A 23,679-nucleotide genomic window follows, 5' to 3' on the forward strand; every position below is an offset into this window, starting at 1 on the left:
TTGCTTGATGCCATCTAGCTACATTGTGGGTGGGGTAGCTGCTGCTTTTCATGAAATTCCAATTCAATTAAGATATTCAGAGAGGGAGAGCCATCAATGGTGGCCTATGTGATAGAACCTAGAAGGAGACATGAATCATCAATAATTTATTATCATTTCAAAACACATGGATCATCACACACCATCGCCACCATCTACCATCTATACATACATCCCATCATCCCACCATGACCATCACCAACATTAATCTCACAAACCAAACAACAAGAGGAGCGGGCCTAACCAGGCTAAAAACAGGGCAGTTAAACCAACATTAATACCACAACTATCTTAATTGCCACTGACTAGCAGTAACAACACCCATTTCTAAAGAAAACATCTTATTCTGCAAATCTCAGACTCTTCTCCCTCGTTGTAAACAAGGAAGAGAAGTACTTGAGTTTGACATGTAGCAAATCAAAGTTTCTAGTGGTGCTTGTTGGCAACAGTGCACTGCTTTCTGATCTCACCCTTGGTACCGGTGAGTGGGTTGTTCTCAGAAAGAATGGTGATAGCCCTAGAAAACTCCTTAAAGAAGTAATCCTGACTCTTGGCCATTTTCTTCACATAAGGCTTAGTTCTCTTGCCATTGGCTAGTTGGTGATCCACTATCAACAAGCCCTTGTTGTCCAATATGTTTCTGTAGTAGTTGTTGTCTAGAACCATGGGTGTGCCTCTGTCATTTCTCACATATTGGACAGCTTTAGGGTCTGGGATTGAATCAGGGCACTTGTAAAGCATGTGCTCAACATGGTCAGGGTTGAGTGCTGGGTCAACTTCCGGGTACAAACGGTGCACCAGCTTCACACAGTGAGTTCTCCCAACACTGTGAGCTCCTGTTGGACATAAAAAGAAAAAGGATAAAAAAAACCAACTTTTTAGCAACGAGGACACTGGATTCATGACCATAAAGTTACCATTTGAGGTTTATATGTTAATATATATACCTAGCAAGGCAACCACTCCAGGGGTGTCAATACCCATGGAAGCAAACCTGTCAAGAACAACAGATATGCTTTCATTGTGGTCTGGGAGATAGTCCTCGATCACATCCGCTCTGCTCTTCCTGCCATCCCTTCTTCCAGTTTTGAGAGGGATATGAGGTCCTCCTAGCTGAAATCAAGAAAAGTTTAGGCCACATTAAACTTCCATTTACTATAAACGTACTGGAAAATTTTCAGCAACTCTACATTCAAGCTAAAGTAGACTGAAGATTACAAATCCTGTCAGAAATAGAGCATCTAATAACCTGAGAAAACCTGTCTAAGTGACCTAAAAGGGAAAAAGACTCAAACTGGAGACACCAAATTCAGTAAAAGTTGCCATGCAAACTACAAAAGAGCCCAAATCTGGCCAAAACATGCCTTCTTCTAGAAGAAGCAGAGAGGATAAAAAATCGCTTAAAAGAATCAAAGACAAGACTGATGAAGTTTAGATCAGGGAAGTACCGAAACAATGCCATCTCTAGCAGACAGGACAAGAATATCAGCACAGGAAACAACTCCAGGACACTCCCTTTCAACAGCTTCTTTGATATCGTCAAGGTATCTAAAGTTCCTGAGGCCAAAGCTCCTGTCTGTCTCCTTCTCGGACAAGGTCCTCCTTGTTGAGTCCAGCAGCAGTGAAGCATCACATGACTACAAATCAAGACATGCATGATCATCAAGAACTAACAAAATCGGAAACAAAAAAAGAGGAATAAAAGCAAGACTTAATTACCTGAACAGCACAGTCATGGAAGATGTTTCTTAGCCAAGAAAATGCAGTGTTTTTGTGTCTCTTGTAAAGGAGTCTAACTTGTTCTTTGACAATGTCCTCAGCTTGAGGGCATGTATCCTTGTAAAAGTTCATAACAAGACCAGGGTCTTCTTCATTTTCTGCTAAGGCCGGCCTGACCGACACAGCTGAGAAGGACAACAAAGCAAAGAAGAAGAGAGCTTTGGAATCCATTTTTTTTTCTTCACTATAGGTCACTGACAATGCTTTGAAGCTCTCTGGGGCAACTTCTTAAATAAAGAAATGATGGATAGATTTTCAAATAAAATAAGAGCCAGTTGTGATAAATTTAATATTCTGGTTTTATGAGTTTGATTCTTTTTCCCTTTAGAGCATCTATGCTTTTACTGCTCTCTGGATAGTATTTTATTATCTTTTTGGGTTGAAAGTTTGGAAATTTTTGTTTTTGAGCTATTTAATTGAAGATGCTGATACAAGTTACTGGCATTTACTGGTAAACTGAAGTATTCCGATAGTTTAAAAATATTTTAAAAAAATATTTTTTATTTTAAAAAAATTATTTTTAATATTAATAACGTAAAAATATTTAAAAAAAATTAATTTTTTTAAAAACATAAAAATAAACACGTCTTCCTCACAATGTGTCATTCACTTGGTCCCGCAAATGTTCCTTCTACTATAAGTTTTCATAATCAATGCATATTTTATGGATGATTTCGTGCAGGATAGAAGATGCAAAATTAATTAAGTAGATTAAATTAAATTCCAGTTTAGAATTCTGAACCATTATTTTTTTTCGAACCATTAATTTATGTGTAGCTTCTTGGAAGCTGGATGATCATCTACTAGGAGTATATATTACTTTATTTATTTATTTGTAGTGTGACTATTAATGTGAAATTAATATCTCGAAGTAAGCATATTATAGATTTCAACAAATTCACTAAATTGCACGCTATGTAGAAGATTCAGTCAACTTTTTTCTTCTTTTTTATACAAGTTGATATGAGAAACTGATAATCAGACACGGAACTACACATCCATGTGCCACACAGACACACGTACACAAATATATATATATATATATATATATATATTATCTTGAAAAATACCTTCAATATCAAATAAATAAATAGAAAAGTTGTGTTTTCTGATGCTCACATGCAAGGGACATCGATAAAATCATATAACAAAAGACAGAAGAAATTAAAGGTGGGGTAGTAATTAACACTAGATATTCAAGAATATATATATTTGAAGGAAACAATCTTTACTTGTGAATGAAACTAAGACCTTAGTTATTAATCGCTAATAAGTGGGACTGCCTTGCTGGTTGGTGGAAAAACCCACGATAAATTTGGAGCTAGGTGGAGGGAGATGAGCGTTGCTGTGCTACAGGGCTTGGTTTATCTTCTCTTCTTCTAGCGAATGAGTAGAGAACAGTGAAGGAGAAAGCTACATGAGCTATCACTTTCAAGTGGGGTTGCCCTAAAAGTAGAATTATTTGGGTTAATAATGCTCCTAATCACCTCATTCAAACTTCACAAGGAAGCTGAATCTTGGAAGCTAGCATGGGAAAATGCTTGCCAATGTTGCTGATTACAGTAACAAGATGATGTTCACCAATTATTAGATGGGATATGATCTTGATGAGAGCATTTCTGTGCAAGCAAGGTTGTACCACTCCTCTGCGTGGACCAGCAAGTACGAGATCTTCTGAATAAAGGGTTTTTTCAGCTCCATTAATGGATAATTGAGTGCTGATTGTAAATGGTAAGGCACCAGTCCTGCATAATATAGTGTGAAAGGACAGCGGCAAGAAAAACAAGATGATGGAAATGGAAAGAAACTATTTTCTTCTCTTTACAGGATCAAATAATATTATATAATCTTGAATAAACTGCTTTGAAATTAAGCATTAGCCAAGTGGTGAAGCAACTTATTGTTCAGCAGGACCCCATCTTCTGTGGCTCGTGGGAAAGAAGCTGAGTGGCTTCCACTTCCTCAAATCTTGTGTTATTCATTCCTGCATATAATTATTCACCTCAAGTCTTCTGGTTCGATGGTTAAAAATGGTGAGGGCACTTGTTAAGTTTTTTTTATAGAAAAAATAAAAATATAATTATACTATTTTAGTACATAGTAACAACAGATCTGGATCTATGCCGGCATTTTAGTAGGTTTTAATATGAACGAGATGAATTTAATTTAGTAGACTATTATTGCCCAGCTAGCCGCCTAGGTTAAAAAAGATATCAAAAGAAGGCTAGTGATGTCTTGTTGTGAGAAATTCCATGGATCAAGCCAAGCTAAAAGAGCCGTTTGTTCTCCGTTCGTTATAATTGTATTTTAAAGTATTTTTTTATTTTATTTTTAATATTAGTATAGAAAATATTAAAAAACTAATTTAAAATAAATAAATAAAAAAACTTAAGACACTCTTAAAACACAGTAGCAAATGGCCACCGACACTAAAGTTTGCTGTAGGAGGCAATGGTGATGACTCATAATGAGCTTTCTCGAGTACTGCGACACCTGTCACTATGAATGTCTACTCGACCTTAACTAGGAGGCCCCCTCCATGGTTTATACTTTATATTAACTTTGAGCTGCGAATATATATATATATATTTGGATGGTAAGATCACTTTGTATGTATTTTGATTTATTTTACGGGTTCTAGAATTAATGATTATATAAGTTTTTAGTGGCCATGAGTTTTGTAGAACTCGAACCGATAATCTTTAAAATACAAACTTATGATCTGACCAGTTAAGTTACACCATTTATGGTTATAAAAATCCATTCTTATTTGTTTATGTTATTATTTTAAAAATTATTTCAAAATTAAATTTATTTTTATTTTTTTATTTTTACTGTATTTGCACTCCAAAGATGTAATAGGCTCAGATCTGTATTTAAATTCAAAAGTATCTTATTACAAGAGGTGAGAATCACCTCTTATCTCTGTAATAATGGTCAATTCAATTTAATTATGATAATTTCGCTAATTATTAACATTAATCTCCTAACATGCAATTTAATCACCACCGTGAACGGCAGAGCACTATTTAATCCCAACATGTAAGATCCTGCCACAGATCTTCACTGGCCCTTGAAAAAAAAAAAAAAAACCGTCAATGGCCCTTTGTTGCTTGCCAGCAACTCTTCAGCATAATTTATTTCTCTGTGCATGAATTCATCAACATTTGCCTCAAGATCCACGAAATGTGAGGGACCTTCTTCATCTGTTTTATTATTATTATTATTATTATTATTATTATTATTATTATTATTGATGTAGATGTCCGGTAAACTTAAGTGTATCTAAATTAATTTTATAAATTTTAAAATTAATAATTATATACATCTTTAATAATATTAATATTTATAACACTCAAACTAATAATTTCTAAAATTAAACTCAAAACTTCACCGATTAAACTATACTTGGAATTTAACCTTCTTCGTCTTGCCTTGACGATGACGTGTACATAAAAGGGTCTGCCATATCCTTTTTCTTTTTTTTTTAATAAACGGATAATATTACAGAACGTCTGTTTGGAAATTTGGAATATAGGTAGATTCTTACACGTACGTGCCCACTTGTAGCGTCTTCAAACGTAATTTTCAAAATTTAAACACATAGGCAGCATAGCATACCCATGTGTACATGATGCATGGTATACTTTGCATGGTCCGCATCAAGGGTATTAAACCCGTCACGGTCCATTCACTTAATTTAAAACCTGAGTTAAAGATTAAAAAGATTAATCTGGAGAATTTTTTTAGAAAAATCAAATCATATCAATTTTTATTTGGTTTTCTTTAAAACCCAGCTCAGGTCTGGAGTCATATTAGCAACTCACCGAGTTGATCCACCCAAACAAACGGGGATTAATAACACTGATCAACATGCCATTCAATAGAATTCAGTTACTTTGGAGTCTTTGGATGCTTTAGTTGGGTGTGATTCCTTCACAACAATCTTGATCATCTGCACTGGGTGGGGCCAAGGCATGGGGAAAAGTTTAGCTCATGGGCAACGGACCACCCATTAATGCATTAATAAAACTTTAGAATAGGTTGCTGTTGTTTTTAAAATATTTTTTATGTTGAAATGTATTAAAATAATATTTTTTTATTTTTTAAAAATTATTTTTAAAATTAGCATATCAAAATGATTTAAAAAATAAAAAAAAAATTAACAAAAATAAAATTTAATTTTTTAAAAAACACGGATTGGCCTACCTTTCCAAACACTCTCTTAAAATGTGTACCCCCATTGGCCATGGAGGATATTAAAAAAAACCAATAAATAAAAAATAAAAGGGAAGTAAAAATCACTTTGCATGTAGATATAATTTACTATTCATTCTGACAATATAATTATCATTTTTCCATTGAAAAAAAATAATGGCTTTGGTGTTGAAGTATTTTGTTTTTTGTTTTCACAAGGCCTAATAATTATTAAAGAATTCATTAGAGATATAAGTGTTTTTTATTTTAATTTTTTAATCACATTTAAATAATCTAATTATCTTCTGAATTAATTTTTAAAAAATTAGCACACAAGGGTAGTTATGTCTTTTAAATTCTTTAAATACAATAAAATGATAAGTTTACCTTCTAAATCAAATAAATTAAACCATGTATCCAAGACCATTTGATCTTTTCATTGAGACTATTATGTTATTACCAAGTATATTGTGGACAATTTAGTCTTGTAATACTGGTTAATTATTATTTTAATTGAAAAGGCTACTAATACAGTCCACGTATCATCATGTGGGCGGCATCTACTTGCTTTGAGTGACATATGCAGCATCTCCCGTTATCATCTTCTACTGTTTCATTGGAAATATTGCCATGTCTTTTTCCTGTTGATGCAACGCGTGTCAATGATGATGGCGTAGTTTATCGTCAATGAAGCCTAATTTTTTTTCTCTTCTCCTTTAAAAATTACAAGTTGGTTTTTTTTGTTGTTGCTATTTCAACTTCAATCCTTATTTTTTTTGACCATTTTGTAAAAGTTTTAATTTCTTTCAATTTCATCATTCAATCTCAATTTGTCATATATTATTATTTCAAATTTAATCTTTATTCTTTTTATTTCTATTTTTTTCTTGACCCTTTTGTAAAAAATATTTTTGACTTTCAATTTCATCTTTCAATCCAAATTTCTAGTATATTATATTTTTAATTTGATCTTTATTCTCGATAGAAACTGATATACAAGAACACTTGATGAATACTGAATTGTATTGCATCCCTTGAATGAACAATCATTTAGCTTTATATAGCCTTTACAATACTGCAAAGTAACTAATAACTGTTGCCCCCGTGATTCAAGGAATCAGTTATTGTTAGCTAAGAATTGAACACTAACAAACTTACCTGACTTAACTAACTGCCAGCTAGATTAACTAACTAACAACTTTAACAGACTTGCTAACAGTCATGCTGACAGTATGAACTACTTCTCAACATTCTCTCCTTTAAACTAATTCTGTGTAACAATTAGTTTACGTCAGGCATTACACAAACTCCCATTTGTTCTCGAAGATTTTCAAATGTTTGCAGTTTAACTGGTTTTGTCAGCAGGTCAGCTAGTTGATCTTGTGAGTCACAATGCACAAGTTCAATGACTTTGTCTCGAGTTAAATCACGTAAAAAATAAAATCTCACATCAATGTGTTTGTTGCGTCCATGCATAATGGGATTTCTTGAGAGCTTAATGGTTGAACTGTTATCACACATTAAGATGGTGCAACCCTTTTGTTCATGGTTTAACTTCTCCAGAATCCTTCTCATCCATACTACCTAACAGGCACAAGTTGTTGCTGCCACGAATTCTGTTTCAGTTGTTGACAGAGTGACTATAGGTTGCTTCTTTGATGACCATGAGACTGCTCCTCCACTCAGCATGAAGACATAGCCGGATGTACTCTTTTTGTCTGTAAGATCTCCTGCATAGTCACTATCAGTGTATGCAATCAGCTGCTTGCTCTCATTCTTCTTGTAGAACATACCATAATTGATGGTGCCCTTCAAGTATCTTAATATTTTTTTAGCAGGTGGGGTAGACATAAACCTGCTAATAAAGCTCACCCCAAACATAATATCTGGTCAGGTAGCGGTGATATACATGAAACTTCCTACAATTTGTTTATAGTAAGTCTCATCGATTTTGTTTCCTTCTTCGATTTTGTCAGTTTTGAAGTCATGAACTATGGAATTCATTATTGCATTACTTTCTTTAATCCCAAACAGTTTCAGAACCTCTAGTGTATATTTTCGTTGACAGATATAGGTCCCATTGATCTATTGTAGTACTTCTATGCCTAAGAAGAATCTCATTCTTCCTAGATCAGTCATGTCAAATACCCTCATCATTGATTGTTTGAATTCCAGCATCATTTGCTCATCATCTTCAGTGAAAATCAAGTCATCCACATAGACACTCACAATAAGAATTTACCAGTGTGGTTGCGGTTGTTTTTCAAATAATTTTTTGTGCTGAAATGCATGTCAATAAATTTTTTTTATTTTTTAAAACTCATTTTGATATCGGCACATCAAAACAATCTAAATCACACAAAACATATTAAATTTTAGCAAAAAAAAATTAAATTTTTTAAAAACGTGTTTTATCTTTTCTGGCCCTTGAAAAAAGAAGGAAAAAAAAGAAAGAAGAAACAGTCAATGGCCCTTTGTTACTTGCCAGTAAATCTTCAGCATAATTTATAGCTGTGTGCATGAATTCATCAACATTTGCCTCAAGATCCACAAAATGTGAGGGGCCTGCTTCATCTTGCCTTGACGATGACGTGTACATAAAAGGGCCCTACCATATCCTATTTTAATAAACGGATGATGTTACAAAACGTCTGTTTGGAAATTTGGAATCTAGGCAGATTCTTAAACGTACGTGCCCACTTGTAGCGTCTTCAATCGTAATTTTCAAAATTCAAATACATGGGCATGCAGCAGAGCAATGTGTGCATGATGCATGGTCTGCATCAACACTATTAAACCCCTCGCGGTCCATGAGTTAACTCAAAACCCGAGTCAAAGTTTATAAAAATTAATCTGGATTACTATAAAAATTATAACGGAGGATTATTTTTAAAGAAAAATCAAATCATGTCAACTTTATTTGCTTTTCTTTAAAACCCGGCTCAGGTCTGGAGTCATATTAGCAGCTCACCGAGTTAATCCACCAAAGCTGACCAGGATTAATAACACTGATCAACATGCCATTCAATAAATAGAATACAGTTACTTTGGATGCTTTAGTTGGGTGTGATTCCTTCACAACAATCTTGATCATCTGCACTGGGTGGGGCCAAGGCATGGGAAAAGTTTAGCTCATGGGCCATGGACCACCTATGAAATGCAAAATATTAAATTAAAAAATTAAATTAATAAAATAACTTTTTAAATGGTATAAATATAGTTTTTTTTTATTATATACATTCTAATGGTAAAAAGTTATTTAAAAAAACTAATTATATTTTAATATATTTCATGTTAAATTAATTTTAATATGATTATATAACTAATTTAGATATTTTATATATAATATAATTATGATGTTATTAATTATATAATTAATATGAGTAATTTTAAAACTCAAGTTAAAACCTTATAAAAGGGTGTAAAAGAAGCGCAGATTCAATGTCTAGTAATTTTATAGTTTTCATACATGTAAATTAATAATAAGCATTGTCTCCTACTTGTTTTAACATTACAATTTAACTATTTTTTTGGAACTAAAAGAGAATTTATATACTGGTTTAATTGCATTTTCAACAAGACAAAATATAATTAACCTCAAATTTATCGTCATATGGGCGGCATGTAGTGCACGTATCATTGTGTGGGCAGCATTTGCTTGCTTCGAGTGGCATGTGCGGTGTCTCCCATTATCATCTTCTGTTGTTTCATAGGAAATGTTGTCATGTCCTTTTCATGTTGATGCAACGCGTATTAATAGTGATGATGTAGTTTATTGCCAGTGTAGCCTTATTTCTCTCTATTCTCCTTAAAAAATTACAAATTGATTATTTTTGTTGTTACTATTTCAACTTCAATTCTTATGTTTTTTATTTTTAATTTTTATTTTTAGCCTTTATGTAAAAGTTTTAATTACTTTCAATTTCATCATTTAATCTCAATTTGTCATATATTATTATTTCAAATTTGATCCTTATTTTTTTTTATCTTGGTTATTTTGTAAAAGTTTTATTGGCTTTCAATTTCATATTTCAATCCAAATTTATGATTTATTATATTTTCAATTTGATCCTTATTCTTTTAATTTTTTTATCATGTTATTAAGTTGGAACATGAGTTTGACGAGTTATCCCAGATTGAATTTCTCTTGATTACTCAAATTACATGTTTATCATGCTAACTCAAGCCGTGTTGATTATTTAATTTTATTTACCCAACTTTATCCTTCCATTTTTAATTGAATAAAATTAAAAATTATGCCAGTTTTTTTTTAAAATTTACCCAACTTTCTCTTTCCATTGAATAAAAATTGAATATCATCATTTTTCTATTCTAGAAAAAATATTTTTGTTTAATTTTTATCTGTTTAATATTACTATTTTTTTATTTAATTAAAATAAAATTAACTTATTTGCCTATAGAGTTTTTTTCTATATTTAAAACACACCAACGACACTTAAACTAAAAATAATTAATGTGGACGCACAACATAGCACAATAGGTACATTTAGCAATCTACAAGTATGATGTACTGTTCCAACTTCCAAATCAATTGCAAAGAATGACCGCCCTTTAATGCAAGTGATAAAGCTTCAGTATCATATTTTGTAGATCTGACCTAGTTCAGGCTTGAATTTTAGGTTTTGAGTGGTTAATCGGGTTGTTATTTTTTTTTAAATCAAAATAATATTATTTTAAAAATAAATTAATAAATTACAATTGAGTTTTTGACCGGGTTTTACCAGGTCAACCAGATCACACTGAATTTTTTCTTTCTTTTATTTTTTTTAATCCAATCTAATTTCAATTCCAAGTCAGTTAAGTTCTAGTTCGACTTGCTAAATTAGACCGAATTTAAAAATTATATTTAAAATGTGTACCTTCATGAAGGATATTAAAAAAATAATAAAAAATAAAAGGGAAGGAAGAATCACTTTATATGGTTACTTATTATTTTGCAGTTTTTTTAAAAAATTAATGCCTCGATACTAGAATATTTTAGTTTTTTTCACACGACTCAATAGCTTTTAAGAAATTAATTAGAGATATAAGTGTTCTTTTCAAAAAAATTTAAGCACATAAAATTGTTATTACCAAGTTCATCATGGGCAATTTGATCTTTTAATAATGGTTACTTATTATTTTAATTGAAAAGGTTATTGGCACCTCTTTGTTGTTGCTATTTCAACTTTAATTTTTATTTTTTGATTTTTTTATAAAATTTTTAATTACTTTCAATTTCATCATTTAATCTCAATTTATCATATATTATTATTTCAAATTTGATCCTTATTCTTTTTATTTATATTTTTTTCTTGATCATTTTATTAAATTCTTATTAGTTTTCAATTTCATCTTTCAATCCAAATTTACGGTATATTATATTTTTAATTTGATTCTTATTATTTTGATTTTTTACCGGGTTATTAAGTTGGAACACGAGTTTGACAGGTTATTATATATTGAATTGCTCTTGATTACCCGAGTTACATATTTATCATGCTAACTGAAACCGTGTTGATTTTTTAATTCTTTTTTTACCCAACTTTATCCTTTCATTTTTAATTGAATAAAAATTGTGCTGGTTTTTTAATTTTTTTTACCCAACTTCCTCTTTCCATATTTAATTGAAAAAAAATTGAACATCATCATTTTCTGTTCTTGAAAAAATGTCTTTTTTTAATTTTTATCTGTTTAATATTGCTATTTCTTTATCTAATTAAAATAAAACCACTTATACTAGTCTCAATCATAGTTTTTTTCTATATTTAAAACACGCCATTGACACTTAAACTAAAAATAATTAATGTGGACCCATAACATAGCACAGTACCACATCTAGCAATCTACAAGAATGATGTATTGTTCCAAGTTCCAAATCAATTGCAAAGGATGATGATTAAGTAACAAAGGGGCCCAGCCATGGCTGGTAAGCTTACATGCGAGCGCAGAGGAACTCTCTGTTATCCAAAGAGTTGTGATTTTTCAACATCCAGTGGAGCCAGAAAAATCTCCAACATCATTGGCTGCCAAAGGTGGCCTGTTCGTTTAATAATGGGGTACAGAAGAACAAGCCTGCCATGAAAATGTGGAGAATTCTAAGCTCTCCCTTTGACTAATTCCCTCGAACAAAAGATAGTACTAATGGTCCCATGCAACTTCATCTAGCCATCATTCATTCAACTTTCGAAGTGCATGCGATTGTTCTATGGATATTAGAGAAAGTGTGGAGGGAGAACAGGGCAATCGTAATACACCACCAGTAAAGCTGCTGGCACTATAAAATTAAGTTGTCCTATGGAAACTAGTCCACACTCACCATACTCATTGTCTGAGTCTAAAAAATATGCATGGAAGTTACATAACAAATGCCTTTTTCTAAAGTGTTGCCTTCTTCTACAGATCTCTCAAAAAATTGAGATTGCAAGAATGTTTGAACTACTAAACTCTCCAGCATCCACATGATGTTCAGAACCTTTTGAGCTCCTGGGGCTCTAATGGCCACATTTTGTGATAGGGGTAATACCATAGGGTGACTAACATGGAGCTTGACATGTGGCATCTTCCAAATACTGCCCCTTTCCTGGCAGGAGAATAATTTGTCATCCTGAATGAGGACAGTGTTTCTAGTGTTATCTTAGAAGCTGCTGCACCTCACATCTGCAACTAGGTGGCGTATGTGAGGAGCATACCATTTTACTCGTTCCACATGTTCTATTGAGACCTCCCAACAATGACCTGCAGATAAGCAGCAGCATGTCAAGAGTGAACTTTGACATCCTTGGCATTGCATACTCTTGTTAAATGAACTTCAGAAGGAGACCCAGAGTCCAGAAGACCATACCTTCGGATCTAGCTATTTCATCAATAGATTTCAAAACATGTGCGGTCCACAAAGACTCCTGTGAGTCCTTCACATTCCCATGCACATGTAACATCCCACCCTCACTCCTGCATTATTAGTGCTACCATCAGAAAGGGAGAGAAGGCAGGCATTGTACTATAGGCTCGGGAAGGTCAAACCAGAGTGGACAAACCCCATGGAAAATTTTCACTGCTAATGTGGCTTAAATCTCGAAGGATGTTTAAACATTTTGTGGAGATGAATGTTTTGAGCTAAAAATAAACTTGGTATGAAAGTTTCGTGTTTAGATCATTGAGAGATGAGCAACGTATAATGTTAGGATAAATCACCTTAATGCCCTAACAGCAGTAGCCCAACTGCCCTCACTTGTTGGAAGAAGACCAAGACAAACTCGATTAGCAATTCCCTGCAATAAAGCAATTTGATTAATATGTAATGGCACAACATCCTTGTAACTGATGCACATCTTATCTTGGTAGAGGATGTCTGTTATGGACATGATTAAAAAAAAATGTACATTATGGAACCACATTGGATTGCAGCCAACATATCAAAGAATCAAGCCAGGTGACCTGAAAGTTAGGTGCATGCTTCAATATAAATCAAGAAAGTATCAAGTTACAGACAAACACACCAAGTCAACTCGCACCAGAGAAGCAGGCAAAGAGCAAGAACTTTAAATTTGAAAACTGGTAACAACAAAATCTAAGACCCCCACCCCTTTCACAACTACAAATAAAAAGGCATTCAGTATAGACAAACCCAAAAAACTTGAGAGTTTGCAGGTAAAACATTAACAATGACCAGAGCAAAATGTACCTTAGGAGCTGTCATCCTATTATCTCCTTCAAGTACAATACATCGATCAGAGACAGAATTTACTTCAAGATTACGTCTGAGAGCCTCAACAGCATGAGGATTCCATTCACAAGCATAAACCAGTTTTGCTTTGGCCCTAATCAACACATCATTAAAACTCAAAATCAAATACAAACAAAAGTGAAACAATGAAAATTAGGCTTATTAAATTGGTAGAATTGAACTAAACTACTTCATGAATAGCTTCCACCATTTTGATTGAAGTTGAACTTAGGAGGTGTTCAAGGCCAAAACCAATCATCAAACCTTTGAAATTGTCTTCCCAAATTTTTACTTCTCCAGACATTGATAAGTAAAAGACCAACTGAATTTGAAACAATCAGATTTTCCAACAGAGAAAAGTACTAACAATTGAATTTGAATTTTTACGTAGACTAATATAAATCACATATTACCTGACAAGAAATGGCAATGTGAAATATCCTATTCCAGCAAATAAATCCACTATAACCTCATCTTTGCACTCCAGATTTCCCATACGAAGCTTCTCAGAAAGATTACCCCAGGAGAACATGCACTTGGTAGCATCGAAGGAATAGAGAATTCCATTTTCTCGATGATCAACCCACCCATCATCTCCTACCAGAATCTCCAAAGTACTGTCCCTTGTTCCCGTGGATGCAACTCGCCCCTAAAATACCATCAGATTCACAGAATGAATACATGAATCAACAATACTTTTAAAAATTTTGTAAGCTTAAGAAAACCTTTATCCAATTGAAATTCAAGAACCTTTTTATGGCATACTGTTTATGAGCATATCATAGCAGTGGCATATGATTAATAAAACACAATGGGAAATATGATGATACATAAAAATAGCAGTATGCACTAAATAGCCATGACATTCAGTCCTTTGTGCGTAGAAATGCAAGAATTATGCTTATACAGCAAACTAACAAAAGAAAGTATTCATAAATAGATCCTAGCAATAGCAAGATGCTGCCTGATGATTATGCATAGAGATCCTTTTAACAATCAAAGTTACCGCACTAAATTGTGATGATACAAATCATACATCAATGCCAACATTTCTAAACTCATGTAGAAAAATTCATACTTTCAACTAGATCTTTCCTCTGCCAATCAACCTAGGATGCTACAGCCCCAGCATGCAGTTAGAAAACTTCAAATGTTGGATAATCATGGCTCAAAGAAATGTATGAGCTTGGCAATAACAAATTATTAAATAAGATACATTACAAATTAAACTAAAAAAACATCTGTATGCAAGCAAAATATCAACTCCAGTTTATAAATATTTCACGTTTTATCATACCTGGCGAGCAACACGGCGAGTATTAAGTGATCTGGCTACGATAGGCCAAAGCTCCTTGCTGATTGAGTCCCATATTGGATCCTTGAAGGATGTTGCTGGAAGCACCACAATATCCCCAAGTCGTTCCCATCTGAATGTACAGAAAAGTTGACAGGGTGAACGATATAAAAAAAGGTGAGCAACAATCTCAATAAGTATATTTCTCAGTAACCAATGTGATGTGACCTCAACTTACAACACTTCAGCACAACAAAAGATGCCAAAGATATAAAGTTCCCGACAAACTAACCTGTTTGGCAGCTGCTCTAATAGTGTTTCTGCTAGGTCTTTCTGTTTAATCAACAAGGCAATCGATTCATTCATTGTTTGAAAGGGAGATTTGGAACATTTTCTAACTTCACCAACCGCATTTGCCAAATTAGTGGCACCACATTTCTTAAGGAAGTTCAAGGCTGTTGAACAGGACACCTCATTTAACAAAATTCCTCCTCCCGTAAATGGTTTACATACAAAAGTATCATTCCCCTCTTCAAACACATCCACATCCTGATCATGCTTTTCCAGAAACATGGCAGAAAATTTTTCTGTGATAGGAAAACAAATATGTAACCCATCCTCCTTAGTATAAACCTTCCTCCCAAGATCTAACCATCCAAAATTCTTCAGTATGTCTTTCCCCATTTTCGCATACTTCTTTTCAAGTTGTAGTACCCGGTTATAAGAAACCAACTGATGTTTCTCAGCCTCAAAGTTCATGACAGGACTCTGAGTTAAAGCCTCTGCATTTTCAGCATGAGAAACTCTAAAGTTGACATTCTTCTGTGTTGGCATAAGTTTGTCTCCTAAAGGTACCAGTGGAAGCAAGTTGACTTTAAATGGCTTGCTGAATTTTGTTCCAAATGCATAACAAGCTGCACCACCCCCAATGATAACAAGATCATCACCAACAACATTGGCTGTAGTTCGCACAAGCAACTCTTTGCCAATATAATCAAGTGTTACTTGTTTCCATGTATGGGACTGCAGATCAAGCAATGCCAACTCTTGGAAATGTTGTCCAACAGGGCAACCACCAATGACTCCAAGAAAATCCTTGTAGACAAACATTGAGTGGGAAAATCTGGCATGTGGACTTCTTCCAGCTGTCTTTTCTAACTTCCACATGCATGTTTGGACATCAAAACTGTATAAATCTCCAAGAGCTCTCTCGCCATTGTATCCTCCAAACACGAATACTTTAGACCCATATGCTAGCATTGAGTGAGAATGACGAGCACATGGTCGTTCCCCATCACCCAAGACTTCTTTCCATTGCAGATTTCCAGTGTTAAAAACATGCAAGGATGATAAGATTGTATCATTGTTGTTAAGCCCACCATATACATATATGTTTGAGCCAACTACTGCTGCTGAATGCCGATGCCTGCAAAACATACATAAATAATTCAGAAGCACAAATATGTCATTCATTCCAAGGAAAAAAAAAACACATGATGCATGGATTCTAAGGAATCCATTATAAGAGATTTTAAAGATGCAAAGAAAGGTGAACAAAATCAACAGTTGTTTGCAAGATGGGATACACTCTTTTGTTTCTTTGACGAACAATTCATAAAGCCTGTCATTACATATCAAAAGGGCAAAAAAAAGGGAGACTAAAATGTGAACTGAAGAAAGTAATATAAATGTTCTCAACACTTCACCTTGAAGAGAAAACACTGCCAGTGCATTGTATCAGCTTCCATTCCATATTAGCTGTATTTAGAACCCATACATCATTCAGAATGCTAGAAGGATCAGCTCTGCCTCCAATAATAAAAACTAAATCACCAACCAAAGAAGCTGTGTGACCCAATCGCGGAGATGGTGCACCCTCAACATCAGTTGCTTTTAACTTGCCACTGAACGGATCAAGCAGAAAACAATCATTTCTCCGGGCATGCCTTCCAATCCCTCCAAAACCACCAAATACCAGAACACTTTTATTGCTTCCACTATCCAATACACAAGCAGAGTGACCCCAAAGGAAAAGCTTCTCTACAGATTCACCAGCAACTAGGATCGAAGAAACAGGTAAACTGCAATCAGCAGCTTTTTCTCCTCCTCCTACCATCCCTGCCAATGCCAATGATTCAAAGACTCAAACTTTGGTGTAATATTAAAACGAAAAGTCTCCTGCAATCACACGTATAACATCTGTAAAAAATTCACACATCAGACATATACAATATACATCACTATATAACAGTGACATTATAACATTCCAACCACTTACACAGAAAAATAGCTAAATTCAGAATTGCAAGAATATGCTAAGATCAATACAGTAGACAAAAAAATTATAGTCTACTAAACTTTCAAAGTCAGAAACTTTGACACGTGTTTCTATTGAATACACAATCTTTCAAAGTCAGTCTGTAATTCACAATACCTCAAGACATATAAGCCATAAAAAACTCAAGAAATTAATAAAGATTACCATTATGAGCATCCCCATTTGCTGTTCTCTCCGACTGATCATCATCCCCATCTCGACACTCACCATTCTCTGAAACTGTATGCCTCTGAAACCCATTGTCTATTAAACCACTCAAAAACCCTTGAGTTCTCTTCCAGTTAGCTTCCATTTTCTGATTCGCCACGTCAACAAGAAACTTCACATACTCTTCTGACACCAAAATCCTATCACTATCACCTAAAGGGACCTCCATTCTTATAGAACACCTGATCCCCACAATAACCCTCTTGTTATTAGCACTTGTAATCCCTGACTCTCTAAACCCACTCTTTATAGCAAAAGACACCAAAAATTGTGCAGCTTCAATGTCTCTACACTCCACAGCAATAATCAATGGCTCGAACCGGAACACCAACTCGGTTACCAACCCAGCTGCTGATTCGGAGGGCCCATCCGCTGAACTGGCAGACTTAGTGGTAAACTCGGTCGACTCAGAGGGTGGCTCGGAGGGGAAGAGCAGGGGGAGGAGGGAGTTGGGATTGGCCAGGTCGTGGGAGATGAAGAGCCAGGATCCTCCACGTGCTTTCTTCTTACTGGTGGATGGTGTTGGGGTCCATTTCGGTTGGGAGAGGATAGAGATACGGCCGGAGCAGGAACTTGTGGTGAAGTAAGAAGGGTGAGAGTTGATGGTGTTGATGAGTGGGATTAAGTGTGTGTCTACCGTTCCTTTTGGTGATTTATCTGTCTTTGAGGATGCCAGTGAGCTTAACGTTGCTGCTTTTCTCTTCTCAAACTCCATGCTTTTCTCTGTTCCTAGTTCGTGTCTGGAGAAGATGAAATAAGCCCTTCCTCACTGTCGAAGAAGAAGAAGAAGAAGAAGAAGGGTTTTAGGGGCTTTTCAGGGTAGGTTGTTTTGGGCTTTTGATACTTGGGTTTTGGGCCTGCCGTTCGTTTGGGAGTGCGGCCAGTTGCACGGTTCGCTGCACTCAAAGCATGTTTAAGAGCGTGTTTGGCAGTGTAGTTACGGGTGCTTTTCAAATAACTTTTTGTGCTAAAATGCATGCCAACGATGTTTTTTCATTTTTTAAAAATCATTTTTGACATCAGCACATCAAAACGATCCAAAACGTACAAATCATATTAAATTTTAACAAAAAAAAAAAACAAAAAAATTTCAAAATTTTTGGGAACACGGCCGCAGCCGCGTTCCCAAACGGTGCCTAAGAATATCTGTGCGGAAGCGTTTGATTTTAAAATGTTTTTAAAATTATTGTTTTTTTTTAAATATTAAAATAATATTTTTTCAACTATTTTAAATAATTTTTATGTATCTATGTAAACAAAAATTATATGAAAAACATTATTTTATATATTTTTTAAATTGATAATACTTTTAAAAATTATTTTGCATCACATTTATGAAACACAATATATTTTTTATTTAAAAATACATTAAAATATATTTTTTAATTTTTAATATCAATACATCAAAATTATTAAAAAATAAAATACACCCTAATACACTTTTAAAACACACATTAAAATCATCACAAAATAAAAAAATTATCAATTTCATGTAAAATATATTTTTAAAATATATTCAAACATTAAAATCACAATTTCAAACAACCTTGAGTCGACTGATGCTGATGCCTGCGAAACGTACCTAAAAGCCTGCGAGAGTACAAAATCAACAATTGCAGTTAACAAATGAAGCGAGCAGGCTGAACTCGTTTAAAGAACTTATTTTTGATGGCCTGAGAGTGGGTTTGGTATTGCGGTAGCTGTTGTGGTTGTGGTTTGAAAAAAGTTGTTTTATAAAAAGTATTTTTAGTTGTGGTTGGTTTGAAAAAATAGTTGTTTGGTTAAAACTGTGGTTGAAATTGAGGTTGAAGAAAAAGTAGTTTAATTTGTTTGGTTAAGAATGTTTTTGAAATTGAGGTTATAAAATAATTTTAAAAAATATATATTAATATTGATGGTTTTTAATTTAAATACTGTGGATTTAACTATTGCGGTAACATCATGAAATAAATCATACTTTATATATAAAAAAATTTATTGTTCTATTAAACTATCTACAATTCCATTACGTACAAAATTCATCCGACAAGAACTACAGTTTTCATAATTTTGTAGCGTGTAATAAAATTAGATAAAATATTATCATGTATAAAATTCACTCAAAACTAGTTTTTTTTTTTAAATGTTAAAAAAAAACTTAACACACTAAAAAAAAAAAAATAATAAAAAAAAAAAAACAAAAAAATAGTGTCCACGCAGTGCAAGTGAACAGTGCAAGAGAATTGCACTGTTCACTATTTTTAAGTGAACAGTGCAATTCTCTTGCACTGTTCACATGAACAGTGCACCACTTGCACTGTTCATGTTAATTGCACTGTTCAATGAACAGTGCAATTAACGTGAACAGTGGAAAAAAAGTAAGAAATGGCTGCTTCTCCTTTCGTGCGTTGCTAACGCAGAAATTCAGTGGGGCCCAGTGAACAGTAAACCAATTTTTTCCTTAACCAAACAGCCACAGAGCCAAACGGGCTCTCAGAATCCTTAGAGCAGCTTCGACAAAAGAAGGTAATTGCTTCAAAGCGATAGAACTGTTGCAAATACAGCAGACATTACAGCTATGCCATTGAAGTTATTATTTCACCGAGGCTCTTGGCCTGGCGGTAGGAGGAGCTTGTCTTCTCCTGTTGTTCCTGGGTTCGAATCCTCACGTGCACGTCTGTCATCCCCGCGGTGTTTTACATGTCCATTGGATTTGCAGGGTGTTCAGTGAGTCGTGAGATTAGTCGTGGTGCACGCAAGCGGGCCCGGACACCCACGTAAATTAAAAAAAAAATTATTATTTCCCTCTTGTTTTCAACACGGAAAAATCTGTGATTCAGCTCTTTTTCATTGCCATGCTCTTAATTTGTTTTACTTGAAGAATGTGAGTTTCATTTAAGAGGTTTTCCGGGAAGAAGATGAGTGAATGGCTATTTCAGAAAGAGTTTCAAGAGTCATGATCATTCGAAAGGTACGTACGTGGCTAGCTTTAACCTTTTCATTGGGTTTTTTTGCTGCAACAAAATTTCATTTCATGCATGCTATCGTTGTTGAAGTAAAACACAATATTTTAGTGCATGTTCCATAATCATCTAGGTGGTGATTCAGTATTAAAAGTTTAGGATCAAAAAATTTGTTTCTTATATGGTTTTAGGTTTGAGATATGTAGGTTGCTTATATGATGACCACTAGAGGCTTACATGGTCGTTAACTTTAAGACCCGTGGGATTAGTTAAGGTGCGCGCAAACTGACCGAACACCCACATTAAACTAAATAAAAAAATATCATGGTTTCCATGATGAACCTAGGATAAATTAAATTGATGATTTCTTGGTGTTGAGCCATTGAAAATGTCGGGGGTTACTTTGAGTTTTGATAATGGAGATTATTTTATTTTTGGTATTGTAATAATGATTGTTTTTTAATGTATTTTTTTTATTTGGAAACGTATTAAAATAATATCTTTTTAAAATTTATTTTTGAAATTAACACGTTAAAACAATCTAAAAATATCAATAAAACAAAAAAAAAACTAAATCTTTTTAAAAACATTTTTGTACCAAAAAAACAAACAGTGTTAAAATGAGAAATTTCATTAGATACATACATGTAAGGTGTTAAACTAAAGACCACATGATTATGAATATTGTATGTAAATGAAGGATTAAATTATCATAATATAGAGATTGCTTCTTATGGTGCGGCGTAGGTGTTAAGCCAATTGAATTTACGGATTATACTAAAAATACAGGGCATCTATATTGGAACTAGGAATACTTAAATGGATTTCATTTCATATCATTTGACATGTAACATATTAGTGTGTATTTAGATGAAATATGTTTTTTAAAAATATGTTTTAATTGAATATATATTAAAATAATATTTTATTTTTATTTTTAATATCAGCATATTAAAATTATAAAAAACACATAAAAATACTAATTTAATTTAATGTTTTTTCAGGTGAAAAACAATTTAAAAAACACTTTAAAAAATAAATTGATTCACATTAATTCCTAATTCCTAGTAAAAGGAAGCATACCCCCATGAAGCCAAACCCTGCCATGAAAAAGAAAGAAAGAAAGAAAGAAAGAAAATCAGGGGATTTATTGAGTGGGTTAAAATCTCATTGGGAAAACTCAAAGCTCATGAAATTAAGCACTATGCCAAACCAAGAAAATTCAAAGCAAGAAAGTAAACTGCTGAGAGTGTAATCCATTGTCCAAAGCCCTCTTGACATGAAAGAGCAACCAAAAGAAACACAATTTAGTATGAATGCTTCCAAGAACTCCATCATATGATAGTAACATGTCCAAGAAGTTGTCCAAAACTGGAAGTCAATGGATGGCCTTGCCTCTTTTTTTTTTTTTTAATTTATTGGTTACACATAATAAAGCTACATGTTCTTAACACATCTCTAACAATTATTATCAATTATCAATAAAAATAAAACATTTGTATTCAATTCTTTTTTTTCTTTGCGTGTTTTTTAATTGATTGGGTTTTTTTTTCTGCTTTTCTTTGTATAATTATATCGTGAGATTCAATTTTTTTTTGTTGGGTCTATTTTTTGTCTTTCATTTTTTTTTATTCAGTCATTTTATTTTTTTTATTTAACAAATCTAGATTTTTTTTTATTAGGTCTTTTTTCTTTTCATTTAATAAACATGGACATTTGTAGCCTAGTTTCACAAATTTAATGCTTAGTAAACAATGAAATATGGTTTATGGAATCATGAAAACATCAAGCAATGCAAGATGGAGAAAATATTAAAAAGAACAATGAAAATATAACATAGAAGAAATACACAATCTAGTGTGTGTTGTAATAGATATATTCATATTGTTTTCCTTTTTTTTTTTTTTAATTGTTTGTCATTTGATTCTTTTTATTTTTAATATAATTATTTTTCATTAAGTTTAAGTGAGATTGTATTTAATGTTTTATTTTGATTTATTTTATTTGAGGCTTTAACGATATTAAAAATAGATTTTAAAGTTAAGTTAATACTCAATTTAACAGAGTAAAACTCAATATTTCAACCCAATTAAAACTTTAGGAATCGAGTTTTAATTTTTTTTTTTTTAAAAAAGAGATTCTTACAGCAGCATAACAGGGAATCAAACTAGTGCAATCTTGTAACATCTTTACAATTATTGCACATGAATATTTCTTGTTTATGTCCCTCTGAAATCATGCACATATTACCCCCGAGATAGCTTTTCCCTAACTCCAATTGAGGAATTGGGAACTGAATTCCTGCCTCATGTCTAAGAAAATCGTATAAACTGTAGCTGTTGTACAGTACTATTTAATGGTTGGATTTATCCATAGAAAGTAGAAACTCAATTCTCTACCAGGGCCATGCATGTACCATCATCATGTCTAACAAAAGTCATCTTTCCTTTGATGATCTATACTTTGAAGTCCAATATTTCTCAATCTCCTCTGCTGTTCTTCCTGGTATTCTCCCAGCAATTAGTGACCATCTACAGATGCACATCCAAAGAACATCAGAAATCTTCACACTAAAAGATCAGCAATTCAGTAGACATGTAATGAAAAAGATATGTAAACCAAGCTAACCTCTTCCCAACCAAGCCAAACATTCTAGCAATGAGATTCTCTTCATCTTCAGAGAAATCCTGCAGGTTGGAGTCTTGATTACTCTTTGTAGCTGAAACAAACAATCCGTGTCAGAAAACAAGACCGTACTACAGCACCTAAGTGACCCTAAGAAAAGGAAAGGAAGAGAAAGAAGAGAAAAGTGACCCTTGGTATCTTGATTTGTGTTATCTGAGTTGTGACCCGAGCCTGCCATTTTCTAACAAGAAGTCTTTGCAAGTCATGAAGGTGTAGGAGAAGGGCATGTAAGGAGCACTGAATTTATAGTCACAAGCATCATTTGGTTGTTGAAAAAAGACTGGTAGCTTTCAAACTTGGATGATTTGTTGTGATATATCGTTGTTTGTTGGCTTGGCTCTTTGTGTTGTGTCTCAAAATGAATAAACATGAAGCATCCTAGAGATTTAACCTTTTGTTTTTATTGATGAAGCTTGCCAACCCGGTCATTTTCAATGTATCTACATCACGGTCTGTAAATTATTCAGCTTGA

The 23,679-nt window shown here is 33.5% G+C and overlaps 3 protein-coding genes across 3 annotated transcripts; all 3 read right to left on the reverse strand.

Annotated features, from left to right (window-relative positions):
• Positions 1–131: 131 nt before the first annotated feature.
• LOC133699064 (peroxidase 42) lies at positions 132–2,044 on the reverse strand. Its single transcript, XM_062122192.1, has 4 exons — positions 1,759–2,044; positions 1,488–1,676; positions 987–1,152; positions 132–875 (listed from the first exon to the last, which is right to left on the reverse strand). Exons 1-4 carry the CDS (start codon positions 1,987–1,989, stop codon positions 466–468), a joined length of 996 nt encoding a protein of 331 aa, XP_061978176.1. The 5' UTR covers positions 1,990–2,044; the 3' UTR covers positions 132–465.
• Positions 2,045–12,189: 10,145 nt separating this feature from the next.
• On the reverse strand, positions 12,190–18,367 carry LOC133699945 (tRNA wybutosine-synthesizing protein 2/3/4). Its single transcript, XM_062123472.1, has 9 exons — positions 17,518–18,367; positions 16,742–17,153; positions 15,328–16,461; positions 15,039–15,168; positions 14,155–14,390; positions 13,700–13,835; positions 13,210–13,286; positions 12,860–12,966; positions 12,190–12,753 (listed from the first exon to the last, which is right to left on the reverse strand). Exons 1-9 carry the CDS (start codon positions 18,293–18,295, stop codon positions 12,653–12,655), a joined length of 3,111 nt encoding a protein of 1,036 aa, XP_061979456.1. The 5' UTR covers positions 18,296–18,367; the 3' UTR covers positions 12,190–12,652.
• A 4,233-nt stretch (positions 18,368–22,600) lies between these two features.
• Positions 22,601–23,480, reverse strand: LOC133699940 (MYB-like transcription factor ETC1). Its single transcript, XM_062123463.1, has 3 exons — positions 23,337–23,480; positions 23,151–23,241; positions 22,601–23,053 (listed from the first exon to the last, which is right to left on the reverse strand). The coding sequence occupies exons 1-3, from the start codon at positions 23,383–23,385 to the stop codon at positions 22,960–22,962; spliced, it is 234 nt and encodes a 77-aa protein (XP_061979447.1). The 5' UTR covers positions 23,386–23,480; the 3' UTR covers positions 22,601–22,959.
• Between the last annotated feature and the right edge of the window lie 199 nt (positions 23,481–23,679).

This window comes from Populus nigra, chromosome 7 (genome assembly GCF_951802175.1).
Source record: "Populus nigra chromosome 7, ddPopNigr1.1, whole genome shotgun sequence".
NCBI classification, from domain to species: domain Eukaryota; kingdom Viridiplantae; phylum Streptophyta; class Magnoliopsida; order Malpighiales; family Salicaceae; genus Populus; species Populus nigra.